The following is a 24373-nucleotide window of genomic DNA, read 5'->3' on the forward strand; positions in this document are numbered from 1 at the left end:
GCTGAGCAGTTGCAGGATTACCAACTGGGAGAAAACAGTAGTGATAAAGTTGACAGCCGACAGCCTACAGGCCAGTCACCATCTGTTGAGACCATAATATGGGAAAATATTGATTATCAAGAGACAACAAACACAGATGCCTTAAATGCATATTATGTTTGATTAATTTGGTTTACTTAGACCATTTGGTTCAATAGGTCTGTTCAGCCATTTAATGAGCATAGCTGATCTGATGATGCTCAAGTCCACTTTACTGCTTTACTCTATTACCTTTTGATTCTTTAATAAAAACTGAAAGAACTGTGGATGTTATAAATCTGAAACAAAAACAGAAATTGCTGGAAAAGTTGAGGTCTGGCAGTATCTGTGGAGAGAAATCTGTTAACATTTCAGGTTGAGTGACCCTTTTATTCCTTTCCTGACCTTTTAAAACAGAACCTATCTGTTTCAGCCTTGAGTATGCTTAACAACCCAGCACGGACAGCCTTCTGTGGTAAAGACACGTATAGATGCACTACCTGCTGAACGAAGAAATTCCTCCCAATTTCTCTCTGGTGGCTCAGTGGTTAGCACTGCTGCCTCACAGTGCAAGGGACCTGGATTCCATTCCAGCCTTGGGCAACTGTCCGTGTGGAGTTTGCACATTCTCCCCATGTCTGCACGGTTTCCTCCCACAGTCCAAAGATGTGTAGGTGGGTTACTCTAAGCATTGGTTTGGGCTTGTTGGGCCAAATGGTCTGTTTCCACACTGTTGGGTTTCTATGATTCTATGAGATTATGCCCTCTGGTCCTAGATCCTTACCACAAAGGGAAAGCAACCTAATGGCATCTATCCTGTGGATATTTGGGGAAAAAAAACAAAAATGTGTTCGAATTGATGGGATGTGTAAGGATGTGGTCATTACTGAAAATTCAAGACACTAGTGTTAAGGATTTCATTCCCTCCCTCAATCTCTGTTGGAGTGGAGATCTGTGGTGAAAGCATGCAGGATGGGTGTACCTTCATCTTATCACAGCGAGCAACTACACTATGGTCTGGAGGTGGTGGGGGACATTCCAGCGCAACCTAAAGAATTACAGTTCTATCTCTCACCATAGTTTGTACAAAGTTAAAATGTTTTACTTATAGGGTCCCCTATGTTGCGAGGTGCTGTAAATAGACTGGCAATCTAATGGCTAATAGATGGCTTGACATCAGCCAGGACTTATACCCCTGGTCACAATCCACCTACATTTGCAGATAAATAAGTAGAAATTAGTTTGACTGCAGTTCTCCCTCCCTCCCTTCCCACCCCCAAGTCAATTAGTCTGCCAAAACCCAGTGTCAGAGCTCACATCTGCAGTCTGCCCTCTTAGGTTACTCCAGTGGGTTGTGACTGACCAAGATCAGGCATGTAAGAATTCGGGGATACAAATGAAAACTTTGCATGGGATTTTAGGTTTGAAGCTATGCTTTATGTTCTGATGTGACACTGTGTATAAATGCAAATCTCTCTTTCTTTGATGCCAGTGTTTTCCTGCAACTGTCCAGCTGTTTCCTCCATTGTGTTCGCTCCCCATCAGCACAGCAAAGGTCCAACTCAAGAGTTCATATTGTCCCATCCTAAGAAACATGGAGAGACTACTATGAAACACAGAGCACAAACACCAATGGTAAGTAGTTTTAAACCACCCACTTATCACTGTCCCCACCCATCTGTGCATCAAAGACAGGCTTCACTAAAAGTTACTGATGAGAGAAAATCCCAAGTTCAAATTTCAATAATTCTAACTTTAGGTACAGTAAATTTATTTTGTATTGTAAATTTCAATTACCATTTAGGTAAGTGTTTTGGTATCTACAATCCACTAAGTATTATAACATAGAGAATGTCATTATGCTTTTGGTACTCAGCAATTTATCCCTGTCGGATATAGTGTTCTGTGGACTCTAGTCTCCTCCCTCTACCTCACCCAAATGGAGAGTACAGAGAGTGTGTTGTCAGGTTACTCAACTGTTTTCCCTCCAAAACTAACCTTCCCTCTCAAATCTAACTTAATGAATCACTCCCTTAAAATCACAAACTTTTCCTGTTCTGCCGCATCCCAGTCTATCTCTGTGCTCCCTCGTTTGTCTCTTCTTTATATCATTTCCATCTCCACTCTTCTTCTGTCCCTTCCCTTAATCACCCACCTCCACCTCTATTCTTAACTCCTTCATCATCCCATCTTTACTGTCTGGCCTCTGTCCCCTCCTGCTGTCGCACCATCCCCTCCTCCTGTTCTCTCCCTCTGTTGCCATGCTTCCATCTTAATCCCAAAAAACAAATTGTTGGAAAAACTCCAACAGGTCTGGCAGCAACTGCAGAGAGAAAGCAAAGTCACCGTTTCAGGTCTAGTGTCCTTTCAGGTTCAGCACCATCTTCTCAAGAACAATTCGGGATAGGCAATAAATGTTGGCCAGTCATCCTGACTTGGAAACATATTGCCATTCCTTCACTCTCGCTCGGTTAAATTTCGTGCAATTCTCTCCCTAAGGGCATTGAAGAAACCTATAGCACATGGACAGTAGCAGTTCAGGAAGATAGCTCATCCTTTCAAGGGCAACTGGGCATGGGCAATAAATGATGGGCAGCCAGTGATGCCCTTGTCCCACAAATGAATAAGTTAAAAAATTCAGCATGGTGAGTGGCTTGGAGGGGAGCGTGCAGGTGGTGGTAGTGTTCCCATGTATCTTCTGTCCCGGTCTTTTTTTGATGGAAGTGGTCATGGAAATGCTGTCAAAGGTTTTTTGGTGAATTTCTGCAGTGCACACTGCTACTACTGAATGTCAGTGATGGAGGAAGGAATGGAGGTGAGATTGAGGTGCCTATCAAGTGGGCTGCTTTGTTTTGGATGGTGTGAAACTTCCTAAATGTTTTGGAGCTGCATTATCCAGGTGGAGTATTTCATCACACTCCTGATTGGTGCCCTATAGATGGTGGACAATTTTTGTGGAGTCAGGAGGTAGTTACTCACTGCAGGATTTTTTTCAAGTTTAAAAAAAAATCATACTATTTGTTAGCTATCCATAATTGCTGCAAGGGGATATTAGCATATTGATCCGGGTCTGGAGTTACATGTAAGTCAGACCCGGTAAGGTATCTTTCCTTCCTAAAGGACATTGGTGAACCCTTCTTGACAATTAACGATAGTTACATGGTCACCATTATGCTAGCTTTTTAATCCAGATTCTTATTGGATTCAAATTTTACTATACGGATAGGAAAGATAAAAGGGTATGGGCTGAATACAGGCAATAGGACTAGTTCGGTTTAGAAAACTGAGTCAGCATTGATGAGTTGGGCCAAAGGGTCTATTTCTGTGCTGTACAACTCCTCCAGTAACAGCATATGCAAACCCATATCTTCAGAACATTAACTTGGAGTTCAGGAAGCTAGTCCAATGACATTTCCACTACACCACCACTCTGTCCTGCTCTTGTAATCACTATTTTTATTTGGCTAATCTAGTTCAGCTTTTGGTCAATGGGATGTTTATAGCTAGTGATTGTTTGATGGTAACATCATTGAATATGTCAAAGGGTGATGGTCAGATTCTGTCTTGTTAGAGATGGTCGTTGCATGGCACAAATGTGTGGTACAAATGTTACTTGCCACTTGGCAGCCCTAAATTGGATATTATCCAGATCTTGCTGCATGGTCTGGTTCAGTAGCTGAGGAATCACAACGGTGCTGAGTATTGTGCAATCATCAGTTAACATGCCCACTCTTTAACTTGAAGTGGAGAAAAGGCCATTTGATGAAGCAGTTGATTGTTGGGCATAGGACACTACCCTGAAGAACTCCTGCAGAGATGTCCTGGAGCTGAGATGGTTGGCCTCACCAACCACAACCATCTTCCTTTGACTGTAACCAGTGGGGATTCTGCCTGACTCCTATTCATTCCGGTTTCCAAAGACTACACTTAAGCCATACTCAGCCTTGATGTCTGGGGCATTCACTCACCTTCCTTACCTCTGGACACAAAAGGAACAATGGCCCTGTTCAACGTTTAACAAAAGGTTATAACAAACTGATAATAAACAGATAAACTATTTCCTCTGGTAGTAATTCAGAACAAGGCTCAGCCATTTAGGAGGGAAATCAGGAAAAATGCTACTTCACGTAAAGAGTTGTGTAAATAGGAAACTCTGTGCCTTAAAAGATTGACAATGCTAGGAACTAGCGAGTAGTTTCAGGACTGGGGTTAACAGATTTTTGTTGGGGGGGACAAAGATAGCAAAAGACATGACGCAAGTGTGGGAAGATGGAATTGAGGTGCAAATTAGCCATGTTCTGATTGAATAGTAGAAAAGACCTTTAAGGCAAATGGCTTCCACCTATTCCAAAGGTACATTTAAAGGAGTTACATAAAACAGTACAGGCCCTTCGGCCTTTGATGTTGTGCTAACCTTTTATCCTACTCTAAGATCAAACTAACCTACATACCCTTCATTGTACTAACTTCCATGTGCCTATCCAAGAGTCACTTAATGTTCTTAATGTATTTGATTCTACTACCACTGTGGCAGTACATTCCATGCACCCACCACTCTATGTAAAGAACCTACCTCTGACATCCCCCTTAAAACATCCTCCAATCACCATAAAATAATTCTCCTTTGTGATAGCTATTTCTGCCCTGGGAAAAAGTCTCTGGCTATTCACTCTATCTATGCCTCTCATCATCTTGTACACCTCTATCAAGTCACCCCTCAACCTTCTTCGCTCCAATGAGAAAAGCCTTAGCTCCCTCAACCTTTCTTCATAAGACATGTCCTCTAGTCCAGGCAGCATCCTGGTAAACCTCCTCTGCACCCCCTCTAAAGTTTCCACATCCTTCCTATAATGAGGCGACCAGAACTGAATACAATATTCCAAGTGTGGTCTAACCAGGGCTCTATAGAGCTGAAGCATAACCTCGTGGCTCTTAAGTTCAATTCCTTGCTAATGAAAGCCAACACACCACATGCCTTCTTAATAATTTTATCAATTTGGGTGACAACTTTGTTGTAGAAAGTCTTTATTTTGCACATGCTCTGTCAAATAGCTCCGGGTTTCTGTATATTTCTAGTTCAGCCAATTTGCGACTCTTAGTATCTCACTCGATATTACATTTTGACCATGATTATCTCTCATTCTTTGTACCTCGATAAAATTCTCTTACATACTGTCTTTGTGTCTCTGTTTCTAACTGATATTGACCTAGAGAAGTTCATTAGTATCAGAAGTGGATATTGAGGCAGCAACACGCAATAAGAAGCTGGCAAATGGGACTAGGTTGGGTTGGGATATCTGGTCGGCATGGGCAAGTTGGACCGAAGGGTCTGTTTCCATGCTGTACATCTCAATGACCCTGAAGGTGAGATGCCACAGAGCAAATTGATGAAGAAAATGAAGATTGTACCTGTCGGTGGGGATCCAAATTCCCCGTGGGGAGCAGGATGTATGTAAGGGAGGATGAGGAGCACAACTGTGTGAGGGTAAGGTAGGGACCAGGAGTGTGAAGGAGAGGATGGTGACCAGTTGTTTGCAAGGGACAGGATGCAATTTTAATGTGTCTGAGGCAGATTTTAAATGTTTTCAGACAAAGTGAAAAAGTCCAAAGTTGAGTTGACAAATATACTGACTAAGGTCTATCAGCACAGGGGGAGAGACGAGATGTGATGTAGGCACCATTCCAGAGTTTGGAGGAATTATTTCCGATGGATCAAATACAAGGAATTAAGTTTTAATTAGTCATATAAAATATTAATAGGGTAGAATTTGTTCAAAACCACTCTCCCAGTCCTGAGTTCCCTATATTCTTTACATTAGATTAGATTCCCTTCAGTGTGGAAATAGGCCCTTCGGCTCAACAAGTCCACACCGACCCTCCGAAGAGTAACGCACCCAGATTCATTTCCCTCTGACTAATACACCTATAACTATGGGCCATTTAGCCATTTAGCATGGACAATTCACCTAACCTGCACATCTTTGGACTGAGAGGAAAATCAGAGCACCCGGAGGAAACCCACGCATCTTTACATCAAATTATGTTTGTAAAAATTGAAACTTGTGGCATGTAGCTATTTAAATTATGTTGGGAAGAAGGAGGAAAATGGATTTGCACTCTTCCTAGCCTTCGACATCCCAAAGAACTGGTAATAAAGTAGAAAGAAAATTGAGTGCAAACCAAATTACTGTCAGAATATCAATAAATTGAAATGACATGGCAAAATATTCAACATAGTTAGGATGCTCTGAATTCTTGAGGCTGTTGTCCAAAGAACCCTGAAGGCAGCAGGACATCTTACTAGAGTAGATAAGGTGGCAAATGGGACACTTACCTTTATCAGATTTTAGATCAGAGTGGTGCTGGAAAAGCACAGCAGGTCACGCAGCATCCAAGGAGCAGGAAGATTGACGTTTTGGGCAAAAACTCTTCATCAGGAATAGAGATAAAGATCTGCTCCTCGGATGCTGCCTGACCTGCTGTGCTTTTCTAGCACCACTCTGATCTGAACTCTGGTTTCCAGCATCTGCAGTCCTCTCTTTTGCTTACTTCCCTTTATCAGTTATGGCACAGATTATTTGAGCAGGAAAGTTATTGTTGGAGCTGTACAGAACTTTGGTTAGGCCACAGCTGAAGTACTGTGTGCAGTTCTGGTCATCACACTGTAGGAAGGATGTGGTTATACTGGAGAGGGTACAAAGGAGATTGAGTAGGATGTTGCCTGGGACAGACCATTTCAGCAGTGAAGAGAGGCTGGATAAGCTCAGGCTGTTTTCTTTGGAACAAAAGACTCAAGGGGGACCTTATTGAGGTGTATAAGATAATAAGGGGCATGGACAGAATGGATAGCTGTTCCCCTTAGGTGAGGGGTCAATAACAAGGGGCATAATTTTAAAGTGAATGGCAGGGGGTTTAGAGGGGATCTGAGGAAATTTTTTTTTTACCCAGAGGGTGATGGCTAGGGAGTCAGGGATAGATTAGATTAGATTCCCTACACTATGGAAACAGGCCCTTCGGCCCAACCGGTCCTCTGAACAGTAACCCACTTGGACCCATTTACCCCTAACACTACGGGCAATTTAGCATGGCCAATCCACCTGACTTACGCATCTTTGTGACTGTGGGAGGAAACCGGAGCACCCGGAGGAAACCTACGCAGACACGGGGAGAACGTGCAAACTCCACACAGTCAGTTGCCCGAGGCCGGAATCAAACCTGGGACCCTGGTGCTGTGAGGCAGCAGTGCTAACCACTGAGCTACTGGTCACTCTAGGTAACCCTAAAGCTGGAATGCATTGCCTGGGAGGTCAGCTAAGGTGGAAAACCGCACAATGAGTATTTAAAATATCAGTCTTTAAGGCTACAGTCCTAATATGGGGAAGTAGGACTCGTGTAAGTACTGGGATATTTTTGGCAGAATACACTCAGTGGACTAACTGGCCTCTTCAGTGTTGAATGATTCTTAGAGGCTGCATTTGTTCACACAAAAATGTAATAAATTCAAAATCATTTGCACATTTAGAGTCCATGATTAATTATGAGCTAGATACACCAAGTCACCAAACACAACACACAGAAAGAATAAAAGATCAGAGAGAACTTGGGAAAGTGTCAAACAAGTGCAAGAGGACACTGAGGAATCTAACCAAGCTCCCCAAGAAGGTCACAACACACTTGGGTGGAAGCAGAATAATCTAGTGGCCAGTAACTACCTGATGAAGGAGAAATGCTCTGAAAGCTTGTACTTCCAAATAAACCTCTTGGACTGTTGTGTGATATTAAACTGGACCTCTGAAGTTGTGGTTTGGGTTGAAGCTCCATCTAGTGGGAGCTTCCACTATGATTTTTAGACGATCTGGATGTTACTGGCAAAATCAGCAATTGTTGCCACCTCGAATTATCCTTGAGTTGAGTGGTTTGCTCAGCCATTTCTGAGAGCCTGGAGTCACTTGTAGGCAATAACAGCAAACTTCCTTGCCGATCGGATATGAGTGAATTAGGTGGGTTTTTGCAGCAATCGATAGTTGTCGTGGTCACCATTATTGATATTATCCTTGTGTTCTAGATTTATTAACTGTATTTCAGTTCCACCAGCTGGCTGGAATTTAAAACCATGTTCACCCGAACATGTTCCTCGTGCAATAGCCATGGTTTCTGGATACTTGTCCAGTGACATTACCACCAGACCATCATCTCCGACATGACAAATACTGTAGATACTTCATAATGCTTAGCAAAAATTTATTCCAGTGAAAAAGAAGGACTCTGAGATGAATGAACCACCTATAGTTTAAAAAAAGCAGTCAAGCTGTGAATCCAATCAGAAACTAAGGCATATATAGTGGCAAAAACTACTGGTAGGCCAGAGTATTGGGAGTTCTTTCAGAACCAGCAACAGATGATTAAAAAGTTAATGAAGAAGGAGAAAACTAATTACAAAAGAACACTTGCAAGAAACATATAAACAAAAGGCAAGATTGTCCACTGGTATACAAAAAGGTGTAGCTAAATTAAGTGTGGGGATTTAATAACTGGCAACAGGGAAATGGCAGATAAATCATTCCAATATTTTGCATAGATCTTCACAGTGGAAGAGACCATAAATATCCCAAAGAGGACATGATTAAAGTACAAATGGGAGTTAAGTTCTTTTAACGGTCTTGTGAGGGACCAAGTATTTGACCGACCAAATGAGACTAAAGGCAGACAGGTCATCAAGAGATGACGGCCTGCATCCAGGAGATTTAAAGGAAGTAGCTGACTGACGTATTGGTCAAAATGTTCCAGTACCCAATGGACCCTGGGAACGTAGTCATGGATTCTGCTAGTAAAACACCATCTTCAAGAGGGAGTGAAACAGAAAGGAAGAACATGTAAGTCAGTTAGACTACCATAGTTGCTGGAAAATGCGGGAGTCCTTTATTAAAGAATAAACAGTAGTACATTTAGAACAGCTTAATGTAATTAAACAAATTCTACATCGTTTTATGGAAGGGAAATAGTGTATGTCAAAATTGCAAGGTATCTTTTGAAGCTATAACAAGCAGAGTTGATAAAGGGGAAGCAGTAGAAACAGTGTATTTGGATTTCCAGAAGGTATTCAATAAGGTGCCACATAAGAACTAGCAGCAGATGGAGGTCATTCAGCCCTTCAAATCTGCTTCGACATTTGATATGATCATGGCTGATCTCATCTCAGCCTCAACTTCACTTTCCTGTTCATTATTAGATTAGATTCAGATTTATTGTCACATGTACATAATACAGTGACAAGTTCATGGTTTACGTAAAGATTTGTAGCTTGGGTGTTGATTGCCATAGTTGTGGGTATGTTCACCGAGTTGGGAAGTTAATTTGCAGACATTTTGTCCCCTGTCTCGGTGACATCTTTAGTACTTTGGAGTCTCCTGTGACGTGCTGTTGTACTGTCTCTTTTGGGATTTATTTGGTTCTGTTCCTGCAACTTCTGGTTGCTGGTTCTGGTAGTTCGTTGTCGTAGCTGGTGTATTGGATCGAGGTCAATGTGTTTGTTGATGGAATCCGTGGATGAGTGCCATGCTTCGAGTCTCAATTTACCAGCCAGTACAACAAACTATCAGAAGCAGCAGGAACGGAACCAAATAAATTCCAGAAGACACAGTACAGCAGCACCTCACAGGAGACTCCAAAGCCCTGAAGATGTCACCTAGACAGGGGACAAAATATCTGCAAATCAACTTCCCAGCTCGGTGAACATACCCACAACTATGACAGTGAAAAGTTTTTTTTTGGCATGATCTACACATAGTATCACCACGATTCAGCACCATCTTGAAATACTGAACACAATGCAACATATTTGTTCCTCCTTGCTGCTTAATATTGACCAGGTTCTCTGAAACAGACTCCCAGGTCTCTGAAGCCAGACCTAGGGTCTCCATTACAGGCCTCCGCTGCAACCACTCCCACGACCTCTGCGTCTGATGTGGAGCCAGGGGCCTGGGGATGCTTGGGTTCCCCACCTCTTGCTCCCCATCTGACACTCCTCCAGACGCTGCCATTAGTCCACCATCCATCCCTATTGCCAATGTTTCCACTCTTTCAGGCCTAGCTGCGGACCTGCAGCCTTGGCTCAGCCCACGAGTCCCAGCCCGGCAAGTCAGCCCAGGACCTACTCCTCACTCGCCGGGGAACCCTAGGGTGGGGGTGGAGCTGTATCCAACTCGTCCTGGTATTGCTGCCACTGCCACTGGACGCCTACCCTTTCACCCACTGCTCTCCAGGCTTTAAAGAAAAGAAAAAGAAGAAAGAAAATGGAACGAGAGCAGAAGTGAAAAGAAAGAAAGCAGACTCGAGAGGATGAGCCCCCGCGCTCAACCTTGCTACTTTGCAGCCATTTTGGAAAAGTATCTATCCATAGCCCCCTGTACTCATTACTAATTAAGAATCTGTCTAGCTCCTCCTCAAATTTATTCAATGTTGCACCATCCACTGCTCTCTGGGGGTATTGAATTCCACAGCCACACGAACCTTTGAGATAATTTCTCCTCATCTCTTTTAAATCTGTACCTCTTATTGTAAAATGTTGTTGCACAAGCTTGTAGCTTATGAATATCAGATGTAATATGCAGATAGATTGGTTAACACACAGAAGTCAAAGTTGGGATGAATGGGTCTCTTTCATACTGGAAAGATGTAGCAAATGGGTTGCCATAATGGGGCCTCAGTGATTTACGATCCATATTCATAACCTGGAGGAGGGACAAAGTTTAACACATCCAAATTTGCTAACTAAGAAGTAGGTGGGGAGAGACACTTTGATGAGGACATAAAGAATCAGCTAGGAGATGTAGATAGGTCCAGTGAGTAGGTAATAACCTGCCAGCTGAGGTTTAATATCGGAAAATATGAGGTCATGAAGTTTGGTAGGAAGAATCAAAAGGTAAACTATTGTTTAAATAGAGAAAAACCACAAGAAGTGCAGAAATCAAAATATTAGCACGCAAGTGCAACAATTAATAGGAAGGCAAAGAGAATTTTGACTTTTATAACTGGAGGGTTGGAATTAGAAACAGGCAAGTTTTGATGGGGTGTTGCTGGGGCCGCACCTGGTGTATTATGTATAGTTTTGGTCCCCATATTTAACTTATATACAGGAATTGGCAGCAATTTAAAATTGCTAATTGGCTAATTCCTGGGTTGAAGGGAGTGGCTTATCAAGAATGATTAAACAGGTTAAGCCTGCATTCATTATAGTTTAGATGAATGAGGGGTCATCTTAATGAAACATGCAAAATTTTGAAGGGGCTTTGACAGGGTAGACATTGAGAAGATAACTCCGTTGTTGGGACAATCTCAAACTAAAGGACATAATTACAGAATAAGGAGATAGATGTAAAGGAATTTCTTCAGTGAGAGAATACTGAATGTTTGGAATTCTCTAGCCCAAAGAGTTGTCAAGGATAGATCACTGGAAGTATTTAAAGGGGAGTTGAGGTTGAGATGAAGCCTTGGGCAGAGCAGTCAAGATCTTCTTGAATGACAGGAGCAGAATGGCCTAATCCTCCACCTATTTCTTAGGTTCTTATCATTCGTAATTGTTCAACTGAGTGTACAAGTGCTTACTGGTGTCATAGGAAGTTGCATATAAGCCAGACTTGACATACAGAAACCAGGACATAAAAGCACAAAGGTGGATCTCCTGATCAAGTGTATCTCAGGACATTGTTGGACATTAGGGAAGAAATTTCAGGCCCCCTAGCAGAGATGTTTGTATCATCCACAGCCATGGGTAGGGTGCCGAAGGGCTTTAGTAAAGCCTTTGACGAGGTTCTGCATGGTAGACTGATTAGTAAAGTTAGATCACATGGAATTCAGATAGAGCTTGCCAGTTGGATACAAAATTGACTTGATAGTAGGAGTCAGAGGGTGGTGGGGGAGGGACTGCAGGCCTGTGAGCAGCAATGTTCCACAGGGTTTACTTTGTCATTTATATAAACGTTTTGAATGAGAATTTAGAGGCATGGTTAGGAAGGTTGCGGATGATGGCATAGTGAACAATGAAGGTGGTTATCTAAGGTAACGAGGGGATCTCAATCAATGGGCTGAGGAGTGGCAGATGGAGTTTAATTTGGACAAATACAATGTATTGCATTTTGGTAAAACAAACAAGGGCAGGATTTATACTGTTAACAGTAGGGCTCTGGGTGGTGGTGTCGAACAGAGAGACCTAGGGGTTGTGGTACATGGTTCTTTAAAAGTTGCATTACAGATAGACAAGGTGGTTAAGATGTTTAGCACGCTTATCTTAATTCTGATTTGGGATGTCATGTTCAGGTTGTATACAGGATATAGCGCGGATACAGACACTTCGGTCCATCTTGTCCATTCCAACCAGATTTCCCAAACTAAACTAGTCACATTTGCTAAGAAAACAAACAAGGATAATATAGTGACAAGAGTGCTAAATAGCGTTTGAAAAGCTAAATGCAATCTGAACAAATGAATTGGTATAGGACACCCCTAACTTCACCAAACCCTTTAAAATAGTGATTGATGCAGGTGATTTTTCTAACATTTGACAGTAGAAAAGAGAACTGGGATTATTACTGGCCATCAAACATTTTGAAGTTTATATTCATCGGGACCACAAAGAAATGCTAATATGCATATATGTGATGAAAAATGTATGATTTATGTATATAGAAATAATTTTTACAGTTTAATTTCAAATTAGCATATTGGTGTTTGTTATTTTTGCTAAGTGTTTTTAAAAAAATGTCTGAGATTCCCTTGAGAAACAGTGATCTAATCCAATGTGTGTCAGAGAGCAGACTGCAACTCCCCTGGAATGTTCATAGAGTCATAGAGATGTACAGCATGGAAACAGACCCTTCGGTCCAACCCGTCCATGCTGACCAGATATCCCAACCAATCTAGTCCCACCTACCAGCACCCGGCCCATATCCCTCCAAACCCTTCCTATTCATATACCCATCCAAATGCCTCTTAAATGTTGTAATTGTACCAGACCCTGGCAGCTCATTCCATACATGTACCACCCTCAGTGTGAAAAAGTTGCCCCGGAGCTCTCTCTTTTATAACTTTCCCCTCTCATCCTAAACCTACAGCCTCTAGTTCTGGACTCCCCGAGCCCAGGGAAAAGACTTTGCTTATTTATCCTATCCATGCCCCTCATCATTTACTATGGGACTTTTGAGAGGAAATGTAAACATTGAAAGCATTGTGTTAGAATAATCAAAGATTGATTTTAGATTAGAAATCCCAGAGATTGAAAGCTGCTACAATAGTTTTGGAGGAGATATCACTAGGGACACAATATAGTTTTTCCCCTAGAAACGAGCACAGAACAGAGCAGGGAAAACACAGTTTGGTGTAAAAGTTTTAATAATCTGTAAAACTCCAGACAAACTCTTCTGCTTTGGAAGTTTCACAAGTTAAATTTTCACACATTGATAAAATGAACGCTTTCTGTTTCATGAATATTCATGAAAGAAAATTTCAAAGTTCACAGGACAGAACTGTGGAGAAGCATTTAAATCAAAACAAGTGATAGTATTAGAGAATAGTTTATACTTAAAGATCTTTCAATGTTGTTCTATATTTAGTGTTTTTAATTTTAACAAGAAAACAGAAGTTTATTACCTAAAGAAAATCTGCAGTCTCAGAATTATAGAATCCCTACAGCGTAGATAGAACCCATTCAGCCCATCTTATCTGCAGCAACCCCACTTCCTATCTCCATAACCCCACATGAAGTATGACAAATCCTCGCCTTCACATCTCTGGACATAATGGAACAATTTAGCATGGCCAATGCACTTAACCTGCACATCTTTGGACTATGGGAGGTAACTGGAATACCCAGAGGAAACCCATGCAAACACGGGGAGAACATGCAAACTCCACATTGACAGTCACCCAAAGCTGGTATTGAACCCAGATCATTGGTGCTGTGAGGCACTGCTAACCACCGAGACACACACCGCATCTCATCTGTTCACCATTGTTAAATAAATCTATTGAGCCACATTTCATTCTGGGATCTGACTCATCCAGTAGCAGTGTTAGTTAACTTCATAGCACTAACCATATTACCTTGGCCTCTGTAGAGAAATTTTAAACTAAAAATGCTAGACTGTAACTACGGATTTGATCATTCAATCATAAATATTATTCATATTGCTGGAAAAGGTATCATTTTGGATACACAATCAAAAATATAATGATGCTAAAGAAAGGAGGTCTTTAATTAATGTGGTGGTTCTGGTGCAATTCTGGTCTCTTTACTATTTGAAGGATGTTGTGAGACTTGAAAGGGTTCAGAAAAGATTTACAAGGATGTTGCCAGGGTTGGAGGATTTGAGCTACAGGGAGAGGCTGAACAGGCTGGGGCTGTTTTCCCTGGAGCGTCGAAGGCTGAGGGGCGACCTCATAGAGGTTTATAAAATCATGAGGGACATGTTTAGGATAAATAGACAGTGTCTTTTCCTTGGGGAGGGGAGTCCAGAACTAGAGGGCATAGGTTTAGGGTGAGGGGAAAGATATAAAAGGGACCTAAAGGGCAACTTTTTCACACAGAGGGTGGTGCGTGTATGGAATGAGCTGCCAGAGGATGTGGTGGAGGCTGGTACAATTACAGCATTTAAAAAGCATTTGGGTATATGAATTGGAAGGGTTTGGAGGGATATGGGCCAAGTGCGGGCAAATGAAACTAGATTAAGTTGGGATATCTGGCCGGCATGGTCAATTTGGACCAAAGAGTCTGCTGTACATCTTTATGACTCTAGTTACATTCTTAAAAATCACTGCATTAAGTAAAACAGTTATTTGGAACACATATTCCCATCGAAACCCATGTATCTGTGTATATTCTGGTTACATTTCTATGTTAGAAACAAGTACAGAAAATACACATAAGGTAAATATAAAACATTAAAATAGACACAAAGCCATGTGTAAAAAATATATTTTAATGTTTATTGCCTCATGTAAAACGATGCTTACCTGGAGGTGTAAGGCTGTGGATCTGCAGCTCTGGACGTTGAAGTTTGAGGATCATCAGACTGGCTTTCTGCTGTACAGAGGGAGGATTGAGTGGCTTTCAGGATTGGGAGAAAGTGAGGACTGCAGATGCTGGAGATCAGAGCTGAAAAATGTGTTGCTGGAAAAGCACAACAGGTCAGGCAGCATCCAAGGAGCAGGAGAATCGACGTTTCGGGCGTAAGCCATTCACCAGGAATCTCAACGTTTCGGGCGTAAGCCATTCATCAGGATTGTTTAGAAACCCTTAATCAGCTTTAATTGGTCAGAAGTCACATGACATCAGGTGACACTCCAACAGGTTTATGTGAAATCATAAGCTTTTGGCGCGCTGCTCCTTCGTCAGGTAAAGTGAAGAGAAGCACAAGGGCACAGAATTTATAGGTAGACAAATCAAATGATCATACAAATGGTGTCAGTGGGGTGTCAACAAGCTGAATAATAAGTCTCTGCAGATGATCAAAAGTGTCAGTTGGTGTGAGTAGAATATCAACAGCTGAATAGCAAGTGAGGGGATGACCTATAATCTGATTGAGGCAAACAGATAATGAGAAAAGCAAATTTAAAATGGTGGTGCTGGAGACAAACCAAATGGCTGGAAAAACATGATGGGTATAAGAGTTACACGCTGAGGGTCTAACCAAAGTAACAAGTAATCCAAAACTGTAAAACTGATTAAGGTAGAGAGATCATAACAAGTTATCAAGGTGGCGGTGTCAAAACAGGACAGTAATAAGACTGCAATAAAAAGTCTACCTGTCAAATTATTTGAAAATATTTAATATTCAGAATAAGGACTAACCCACTTCAGGCAGAAATAAGGAGAAATTTCTTCTGTCCATTGGGAGTAATTCTGTGGAATTCTTTACCACACAAGGCTGTTAAGGATGGGTCATTAACAATATTCAAGACTTAGATTTAAAGATTTTTAATCGTTAAGGGGATTGAGGGGTATGGGGAAAAGGTAGGAAAGTTGAATTGAGGATTACCAGATCAGCCATGATCTCATTGAATGGCAGAATAAAATGCTATACTTTTGCTCTTGCATTTTATGGTCAAAAATGAACTTCAGTAATACATATATAATGATTCGTGGGCTAGACTTCCATTGCCTTTACCTGTATGAAATCTTCAAGGTGGAATACCTCAGTTATGCATTTTTGGATTGGGTAACATTGCCTGGCAGCAAGGAGAAACTGTAGAAGAGAGAACTTCCTGGCCCTGATTTCGTACAAACCTGGAACAGGCCATTTTTGGGAAGAGGACACTAGAAGTGATTGAAGAACAGGTTGCCAGTTGCCTACCTTTGCAAAGTATATTTGGAGAAATAAGCTGGGAGTGTTGCATTACTTTGGAGACATCATAAAATATCTTCCTTCTGGTGCTAAATATGAATTATGCTTTGATGCACATGACATATGCAGTGTAATAAAATGTTTTTGGTGTAGGTTTAACCTTTTTGTGAACTTTTCTCCTCACAGTTGCCTTATGTACCTACTGAATGGATTCTGACACATCAGCCCATACTGAAGGAGAGAGGTAAGAAAAATTGGCAGCAATGATAAATGCAGATGACAAAGGTGTGACCTGAATATTCAATGTACATCAAACTTTGGAAGGACTAAAGACTAAAAAAAGGTGTAGTGAGTTCTGTTAAGTGAGGATGACATTGGTAAAATAGTTAAGAGATAATCTAGTTCTAAAGATTAAGATGTAAAGTCAAGTTTTGGGTAGAGGTCAGAAGTAACTTGCATGGGTAGTTGATAAATTCCCAAACAGTAATTGCACTATGATGGAGCACACAGGTAGAAATAAATGGGGTTTGTAAGATTGGTAGCAATAATCATGGATGGTTTGAAACTACATAAGGGTTGATTGAACCAGATTAGTGAAAGATTAGATTATCGCATTATTTTTGCTGACTTCCTAGAGCAGTACATTTTAGCTGAGCGCGCTATTCTGGGCCTGGGAATGTTCACTGAGACAAGATTAATTAATGGACCACATGGTAAAGGAGCCCCGAGGTAGCAGTGCTTTTAATGTGATTTAATTTCACATTTGGTTTGAGGGAGCGAAAGGCGTATCAATGACTTGTGTTCTTAACTTAAAGGCAATTACAAGGGTATGAAGACCGAGCTAGCAACAGTGAACTGGGAAATTAAGTAAAGGGAAATAGTGGCAGATATTTAAAGAGATATTTCATAACATTCATTATATTCCAGTGAAAAATAAAGTCTTAAGAAGAAGGATATATCATTCGTGACTAACCAAAGAAGTTAAAGACTGTGTTAAATGGAGAGAAGGTGCACACAATTCTGCAAACGTTAGTGGTAGGTCAGAAAACTGGACAGACTATAGAAAGCAGCAAAGAATGGCTGAAAAAATGAGAAATTGAGATATAAAGGATAGCTTGCTAAAGGAAGGGTTTCTACAGATTTTTAAAGGAGAAAATAGTATTGGAAGTGAGTGTTGATCCTTCCAAAGTGTAAGGGGAATTAAGAGTGGGAAATAAGGATATGATGGATACACTGCACAGATACTTTGTTTGTTTTCACTGTAGAAGGTACAAATAATATCCCAGACACACTAAGTTAGGAGGTTAGAGGGAGGAACTAAAAGCAATTGAAACAAAGGCCAAATAGTGTGTTGCCCCTCCTACTTCATATTTGTATGTACCAGAGAAAGGGCACTGAGAATCTTATTAGAACGAAACACTGAAGAGTCCCTAAGACACGATGGACTTCACCCTGGGGGCCAAAAAGGAGCTGTAATAGTCATTTCATTTATTTCTGAAGTTACAACATTTCCAACATTGGAAAAGAATGAATGTATCTGTATTTTCAAAAGGAGGGAGACAGAAAGAAGGAAGCTGCAGGCCAATTAGCCAAACAGCCAAAATGCTAGAATCTGTTATTACAGATATAGTAGCAGGGCACTTAGAAAATCTTAATGCAGTTGGGTGAAGTTAGCATGGTTTCAGAGAAAGAAAATAATGTTTCACTAATTTATTAGAGTTTTCTGAGGAGGTAACAAGTAACATGGGCAGATGGGAACCTGTAGATGTGATGTACTTGGATTTCCAAAATGCATTTGATAAGGTGCCACACCAAAGGATACGACACAAATTACAAACTCATGGTGTAAGGTGTAATATTAGCATGGTTTGATTTATTGTCATGTGTACTGAGATACAGTGAAAGGTGTTGTTTTATGTGCTAAACGGGTAGATTACGCCATACAAAGTGCATCAGGGTAGCAGGATACAGTGTCACAGCTGCAGAGAAGGTGTAGAGAGCGAGATATCAACATTAGTATTTGAAACATCCAACTGGAATGATAGTGGTCTTCTTGAAGCAGGTGGGGGTTTGATTTCCGAGTAAAAACATGTTAAAGGTGTCTGTGAATACTCCCACCAGCTGCAAGCACAGGAACTGAGTGCACGGCTGGACTTCATCTGAGCAAGTCACTTTCCGTGGGTTCACTCTCAAGAAGACCGAGTTAATGTCTGGGATGGTGACCATGGGTATGGCTGCATCCAAGGCTGTTGGGATAGGTGACATCATTTCACTGACCTTCTGTTCAAAGTGACCGTAGAATGCATTGAGCTCCTCAAGCAGGAATGTATTGTCACCCACGATTCTGTTCGAATTCACTTTGTAACCCGATATGTTGGGTAAACCTTTCCACAAATGACGGGTTTACATGTGGTTACAATCAACTAGGCAAAGGTGAGGACTGCAGACGCTGGAGATTAGAGTCCAGATTAGAGTGGGGCTGGAAAAGCACAGCAGGTCAGGCAGCATCCGAGCAGCAGGAAAGTCGACGTTTCGGGCAAAAGCCCTTAATCAGGAGTGAAGCTTACATGTGGTTATTCAGAATTTCAAGCTTAGTTTGGTTTTGCCTGTAGGTGTCAATATTGGCCTTACAAAGGTCGTGTCTGGATTTCCTGTATTCAGGGTTGCCCAACTTGTACGCCTCAGACCTGGACTTCAGTAAGGGGTGGATCTCTCGGTTCACCCACGGTTTCCGAATGGGGAACATTCGGATTAACTTCTTTGGCACACGGTCTTCTACATACTTACTAATGAAGTCAGTAACAGTAGTGCCATTCTCATTTAGATTGGCCGCTCAGTTCTCGAATGTAGACCAGTCTGTTGACTTTAAGCCTTTCGTTGCCTCAGACTAGCATTGCACTACTATCTTTACTGGGTTCTCATGCTTCAACTTCTGCTTGTAAGCTGGGAGGATCGTGGTCTGAATTTTCAAAATGCGGACAGAGTTGGGGGAAGGCGATGCAAGTGTGTGTGTGGAGCAGTTGGCCTCCACAGCCTTTTGCGTCAATGAGTTCCACAGATTCACCACCTTTGGCTGAAGAAATTCCTCTTCATCTCACTCCTACAGGGTCAACCTTTCGTCCAGAGGTGAAATTTTCAGGGCACACTCGAGTCACAGCTGACAAGGTCAGGTTTAGGATGCTGAAAGGTCGAGTCCTGGCCAAACCTAAGCAGTTGGTGGTGATGGGGGGAGGTCAAAGGGCTGTAACAGCCAGAATTTGAACCCTTTCAGAACCAGAGAGACCAGATCATAGTAGAGGACGGCATATTATTAGGGGAAGGAAGAGTGATTGACCCAAGCCAAGGTCGCTACCAGACATTAGCTGAACTTCACCAGGGTCATCCAGGGATTTCCAAAATGAAGATGTTGGCACAAAGTTATGACTGGATGCAGACATAACCATGTTGGTGGAGCACTGCCCACAATACCAACCAGGACAAAATTTATCACCAGTAGCTACCCAACATTTGTGGGAATGGCTGGGCCGCATGTTAATTGTGCAGGCCCTTTAATGGGGTCAATGTTCTTAGCCACTGTGGATGCCCTACTCAAGGCGGCTGGATGTGCATTTGTTAAGCAATAGAAAAACTAAGCGCATCTTTTGCAATACACGGACTCCTGAAAGTGTTGATCACAGATAATGTGCAATCATTTACCAGCAGAGGATTTGAGTATTTCCTAAAGTTCAATGGTATTCATCACATAAGGAGAGCTCCACACCATTTATCATCCAACATTCTGGCAGAACGAGCAGTCCAAACTTTGAAGGTAAGTTTGAAGGGACTAGATACCAAACTGTCCCAGTTCCTATTTGATTATAGGATCACCTGTCATGCAAGTTCAGGGACAGCTTCAGCAGATTTACTAAAGGGGAGGGGAGAAGGCTAAATCTGATCCTCCCAGACCTGTGGGGAGGGTGAAACAGCAAGACACACAGTTTATTTCAGGGGATAAAATCTGGTATATGTACCACAGGGAACCGCCCTGCATGGATAAGAGGCATGGTTGATGCGAGGTCAGCTCTGATGATATATAAAGTTTGGGTAGATGTGACAGTCCTGAACAAACACTTGGAACGTTTGAAAGCTCAAACAATGCAAGAGCAAACCGTGCCTGGTTCCACACAGTCTTTTCAACTGCTCCAGCACCCATGGTTCTCCCTCTTTGTCAAGTGTTGAAGATTCTTGGATGGACACTGTGGATGTCGCTACCTCAAGACCTTTACTACCTGAAGAAGAGAATGAATTTTTTTCCAAGATGCTCCGTGCACAAGAGGCAAGCTAGTGTGTGTTACGTGCCACCTGTATCCGAGGCAGAGTTGGAGGAACCTGACCCGGTGCTAAAATGCCCCATGAGGAGCTACAAAAAATTAGAACCAGTCTCTGCCCTTGGTCTCAGAGGGGAAGGGATGTCAGCCAGGTGGACCTCATAGAATCTGATTTCCTTGTATGGGTCCTTTAATCTAATTCACTCAAGGCCCCCTGGCTGACAGGTAAGAACAGTAGTATCAGAGTTTCTGTGCACTCAGACCTGGTTCTGAGGGAGCTGGATCAGTGTCAAGGACTTTCCACGTGTAAATAAAGTTGATTTGGTGATGGGATACCAGCCTCTGTGGAATCTTTCCAGGCCTCTAATGGTTTTTGCTTAAAAATGTGTTGCCGGAAAAGCGCAGCAAGTCAGACAGCATCAAAGAAACTGATTACTGAAGAAGGGCTTATGCCCGAAACATCAATTCACCTGTTCCTTGGATGCTGCCTGACCTGCTGCGCTTTTCCAGCAACACATTTTTAAGCTCTGATCTCCAGCATCTGCAGTCCTCACTTTCTCCTCTCTTATGGTTTTTAGCAATCTCCTGTTCAGCCCCTTATCAAAGGCCTTCTGGAAATGCAAACCGATCCACTGGCTCACCTTGACTAACTTGCTCATTACCTTCTCTGAGAATCCCAACGGATTTGTCAGGGTAACTCCCTTTAATAAAGCCAAACTGACTCAGCCCTATTTTACCCTGTACTTCCAAGTACTCAGCTATCTTATCCTTAATAAATCTTACCAACGACCAAAGTCAGGCTTATTGGTTATTAATTTCTTGTTTTCTGCCTGACCCCCTCCCTCCTTAAACAAGGGGTATGCATGTGCCATTTCTCAGTCCTCTTGCACCTTCCCCAACATCAGGTGATTCCTGAAAGATGCCTCTGAAATTTCCTCAGCTATCTCCTTCAGAACTCTAGGTGTGGTCCATCTGGTCTGGGTGACTGATCCACCATTAGAGTTTTCAGCTTCCCCAGGACCTTCTCTTTAGTGATGACCACTACACTCCCTTCTGCCTCCTAAATCTTTTGAAGTGCTGGTACTCCCTGGTGTCTTCCACTGTGAAAACTGATGCAAAGCATCCAGTCAATTCCTTCGCAATGATCTTGTTCCACATTCTACTTTTCCAGTCTCATTTTCCAGCAGTCCCAACGTTCACTCTTGCCTCTCTCTTACATTATATGTATCTAAAAAATTCATGCAAAATTATTTTATATTATTAGCTAGCTTACCCTCGTAAATTCATCTTCTCCCCCCACTTATTGCTTTTTTTAGTTATCCTCTGCTGGTTTTTTAAAGGTGCCCCAATATATTATATGCTTTTTCTTTTGCTTTTATGCTGTCCCTGGCTTCCCAAGGTTGCCTTATCCTCTCCATACTGTGTTTCTTCTTCCTTGGGATGAATTTCTGCTGTGCTTCCCGAATTACCCTCTGAACCCTCTGCCATTGCTGCTCCATGGTCTTCCATGTTAGGCTCCCCTTCCAATCAACTCTGACCAGCTGCCCCTCGTATCCTTGTATAGCAAACTCTTTATTAACCAGCAACTATGGGACTAGGAGTGTACTGATCGATCAAATAATCCAGTTGATTAAGACATAGTCAATATTAAAACACACACACTAAATAGTAGAAATGTAATGCAGGGGCTGTACATATCACTGTTGGTTTACTTTATTTACAGGGAGAAAGTGAGGACTACAGATGCTGGAGGTCAGAGTCCAGAGTGTGGTGCTGGAAAAGCACAGCAGGTCAGGCAGCATCCGAGGAGCAGGAGAATTGACGTTTCGGGCATAAGCCCTTCTTCAGGAATGAGGGGCTTATGCCCGAAATGTCGACTCTCCTGCTCCTCAGATGCTGCCTGACCTGCAGTGCTTGTCCAGCAACACACTGTCAATACTTTAATTACAGCATAAATCACTTAAATAATAATGCAACTATACCTTATAAAACAAAAATGTCCAGCAGTGAGCCTTCTCACTCACACCTTCAACTGATCACTCAGACATCACAGAGATCATGATAATACTGTAAACGTCTGACACTTTATGATTAGATTAGATTTCTTCGGCCCAACAAGTCCACACCGACCCTCTGTAGAGTAACCCACCCAGACCCATTTCCCTCTGACTAATGCACTAGCACTACGGGCAATTTAGCATGGCCAATCCACCTGACCTGCACAACTTTGGACTGTGGGAGGAAACCGGAGCACCCAGAGGAAACCCACACAGACACGGGGAGAACGTGCAAACTCCACACACACAGTCACCCGAGGCTGGAATCAAACCCAGGTCCCTGGTGCTGTGAGGCCTTGGTTAAAACAAAGTTTGCTGTAGTCACCTTTACTCAGTTGTAATACCATTCCATCTGATTCCAGCTTCGCCCTTTTAAACTGCAGGGTGAACTCTATCATGTTATGGTCATTGCCCCCAGGAGTTCCTTCACCTTAAGCTCCCTAGTCCAATCTGCCTCATTCCATAAATCCAGAACTGCCTGTTCCGTGGTGGATTCTATCATAAGCAGCTCCAAAATCCCATCTTGTAGACATTCCATGAGTTTCTTTTCTTGGGATCCGTGACCAACACGATTTTTCCGGTCCACCTGATTATTGAAGTCCCCCGTGATTATTGTAATAGAAAAGGTGTGTAAGAAAAGCACTGCCTCCTGATTTATTTTCTGCACCACATCCTGACTTTTGCTAGGGGCCCTGTACGTAACCCCCAACAGCGTCTTTTTTACTTTGCAGTTCCTCAACTCCACTCACACAGACTCTATGCCTCCAGTCCCAAATCACTTCTTGCTATTGATTTAATTTCTTACTAACAAGGCAATTCTATCCTCTCTGCCCCTCCTTGTGATAGGAGGCATCTCCTTTAGTTCTTATTCCTGAACCCTTTGCAGCCGGGTCTCTGTGGTACCCACAACGTCGTACCCACCAATTTCAATATGTGCCGAGAACTCATTTACCTTGTTTCATATACTTTGTGTATTTAGCATCCTCAGTCCTAAGTTGACCACCCCGGTCTCATAGACTCCCCCCTTTACTAGTGTGCCTGAAGTTAGGTTAGATTAGATTAAATTCCCTTCAGTGTGGAAACAGGCCCTTCTGTCCAACCAGTCCACACCAAAGTGTAACCCACCCAGACCCATTTCCCTCTGACTAATGCACCTAACACTATGGGCAATTCAGCATGACCAATCCACCTGACCTGCACATCTTTGGAGTGTGGGAGGAAACCGGAAACCCACACAGACACTGGGCGAATGTGCAAACACCACACAGACAGTTGCCCAAGGCTGGAATTGAACCTGGGACCCTGGTCCTGTGAGGCAGCTGTGCTAACCACTGAGCCACTGTGCCACCTGACCCTTTCCATATTCTCGTCCTATTACTTGTTATGGAAATATTAATAACCTCTCCTTAGTTTTCCCCCCTCTTTAACTACCTTAAAGTCTTCGTTACTAAAGAGGATTGGTTAGCTATCAGGAAGCATGTAATAAAGATATGATCTTTGGGCACCCTGTGTGGAAGGAGGAGGGTAGGTCAGAGGACCTCCTCGTGGGTCTGCTCCTGGGCCTGGCCAAACTGGCCATCAACAGGTCCAGGCAGCGGGCCGTGGAGGGGGTCGTTAGGGCTGACTGCCTGCCCCTCTTCCAGGGTTACGTTAG

General features: G+C 42.5%; 1 protein-coding gene across 1 annotated transcript in view; it reads left to right on the forward strand.

The window, feature by feature from the left end:
* LOC140453986 (uncharacterized) overlaps nucleotides 1–24373 on the forward strand; it is a 47117-nt gene that overhangs the window by 1577 nt on the left and 21167 nt on the right. Inside the window, exons 2-3 of the mRNA XM_072548895.1 lie at nucleotides 1511–1653; nucleotides 16542–16599. Of these exons, the coding sequence (XP_072404996.1) occupies nucleotides 1511–1653; nucleotides 16542–16599 (201 nt within the window). The remainder of the gene's footprint in view (nucleotides 1–1510; nucleotides 1654–16541; nucleotides 16600–24373) is intronic.

This window comes from Chiloscyllium punctatum, chromosome 28 (assembly GCF_047496795.1).
Source record: "Chiloscyllium punctatum isolate Juve2018m chromosome 28, sChiPun1.3, whole genome shotgun sequence".
Taxonomy (NCBI): Eukaryota; Metazoa; Chordata; class Chondrichthyes; order Orectolobiformes; family Hemiscylliidae; genus Chiloscyllium; species Chiloscyllium punctatum.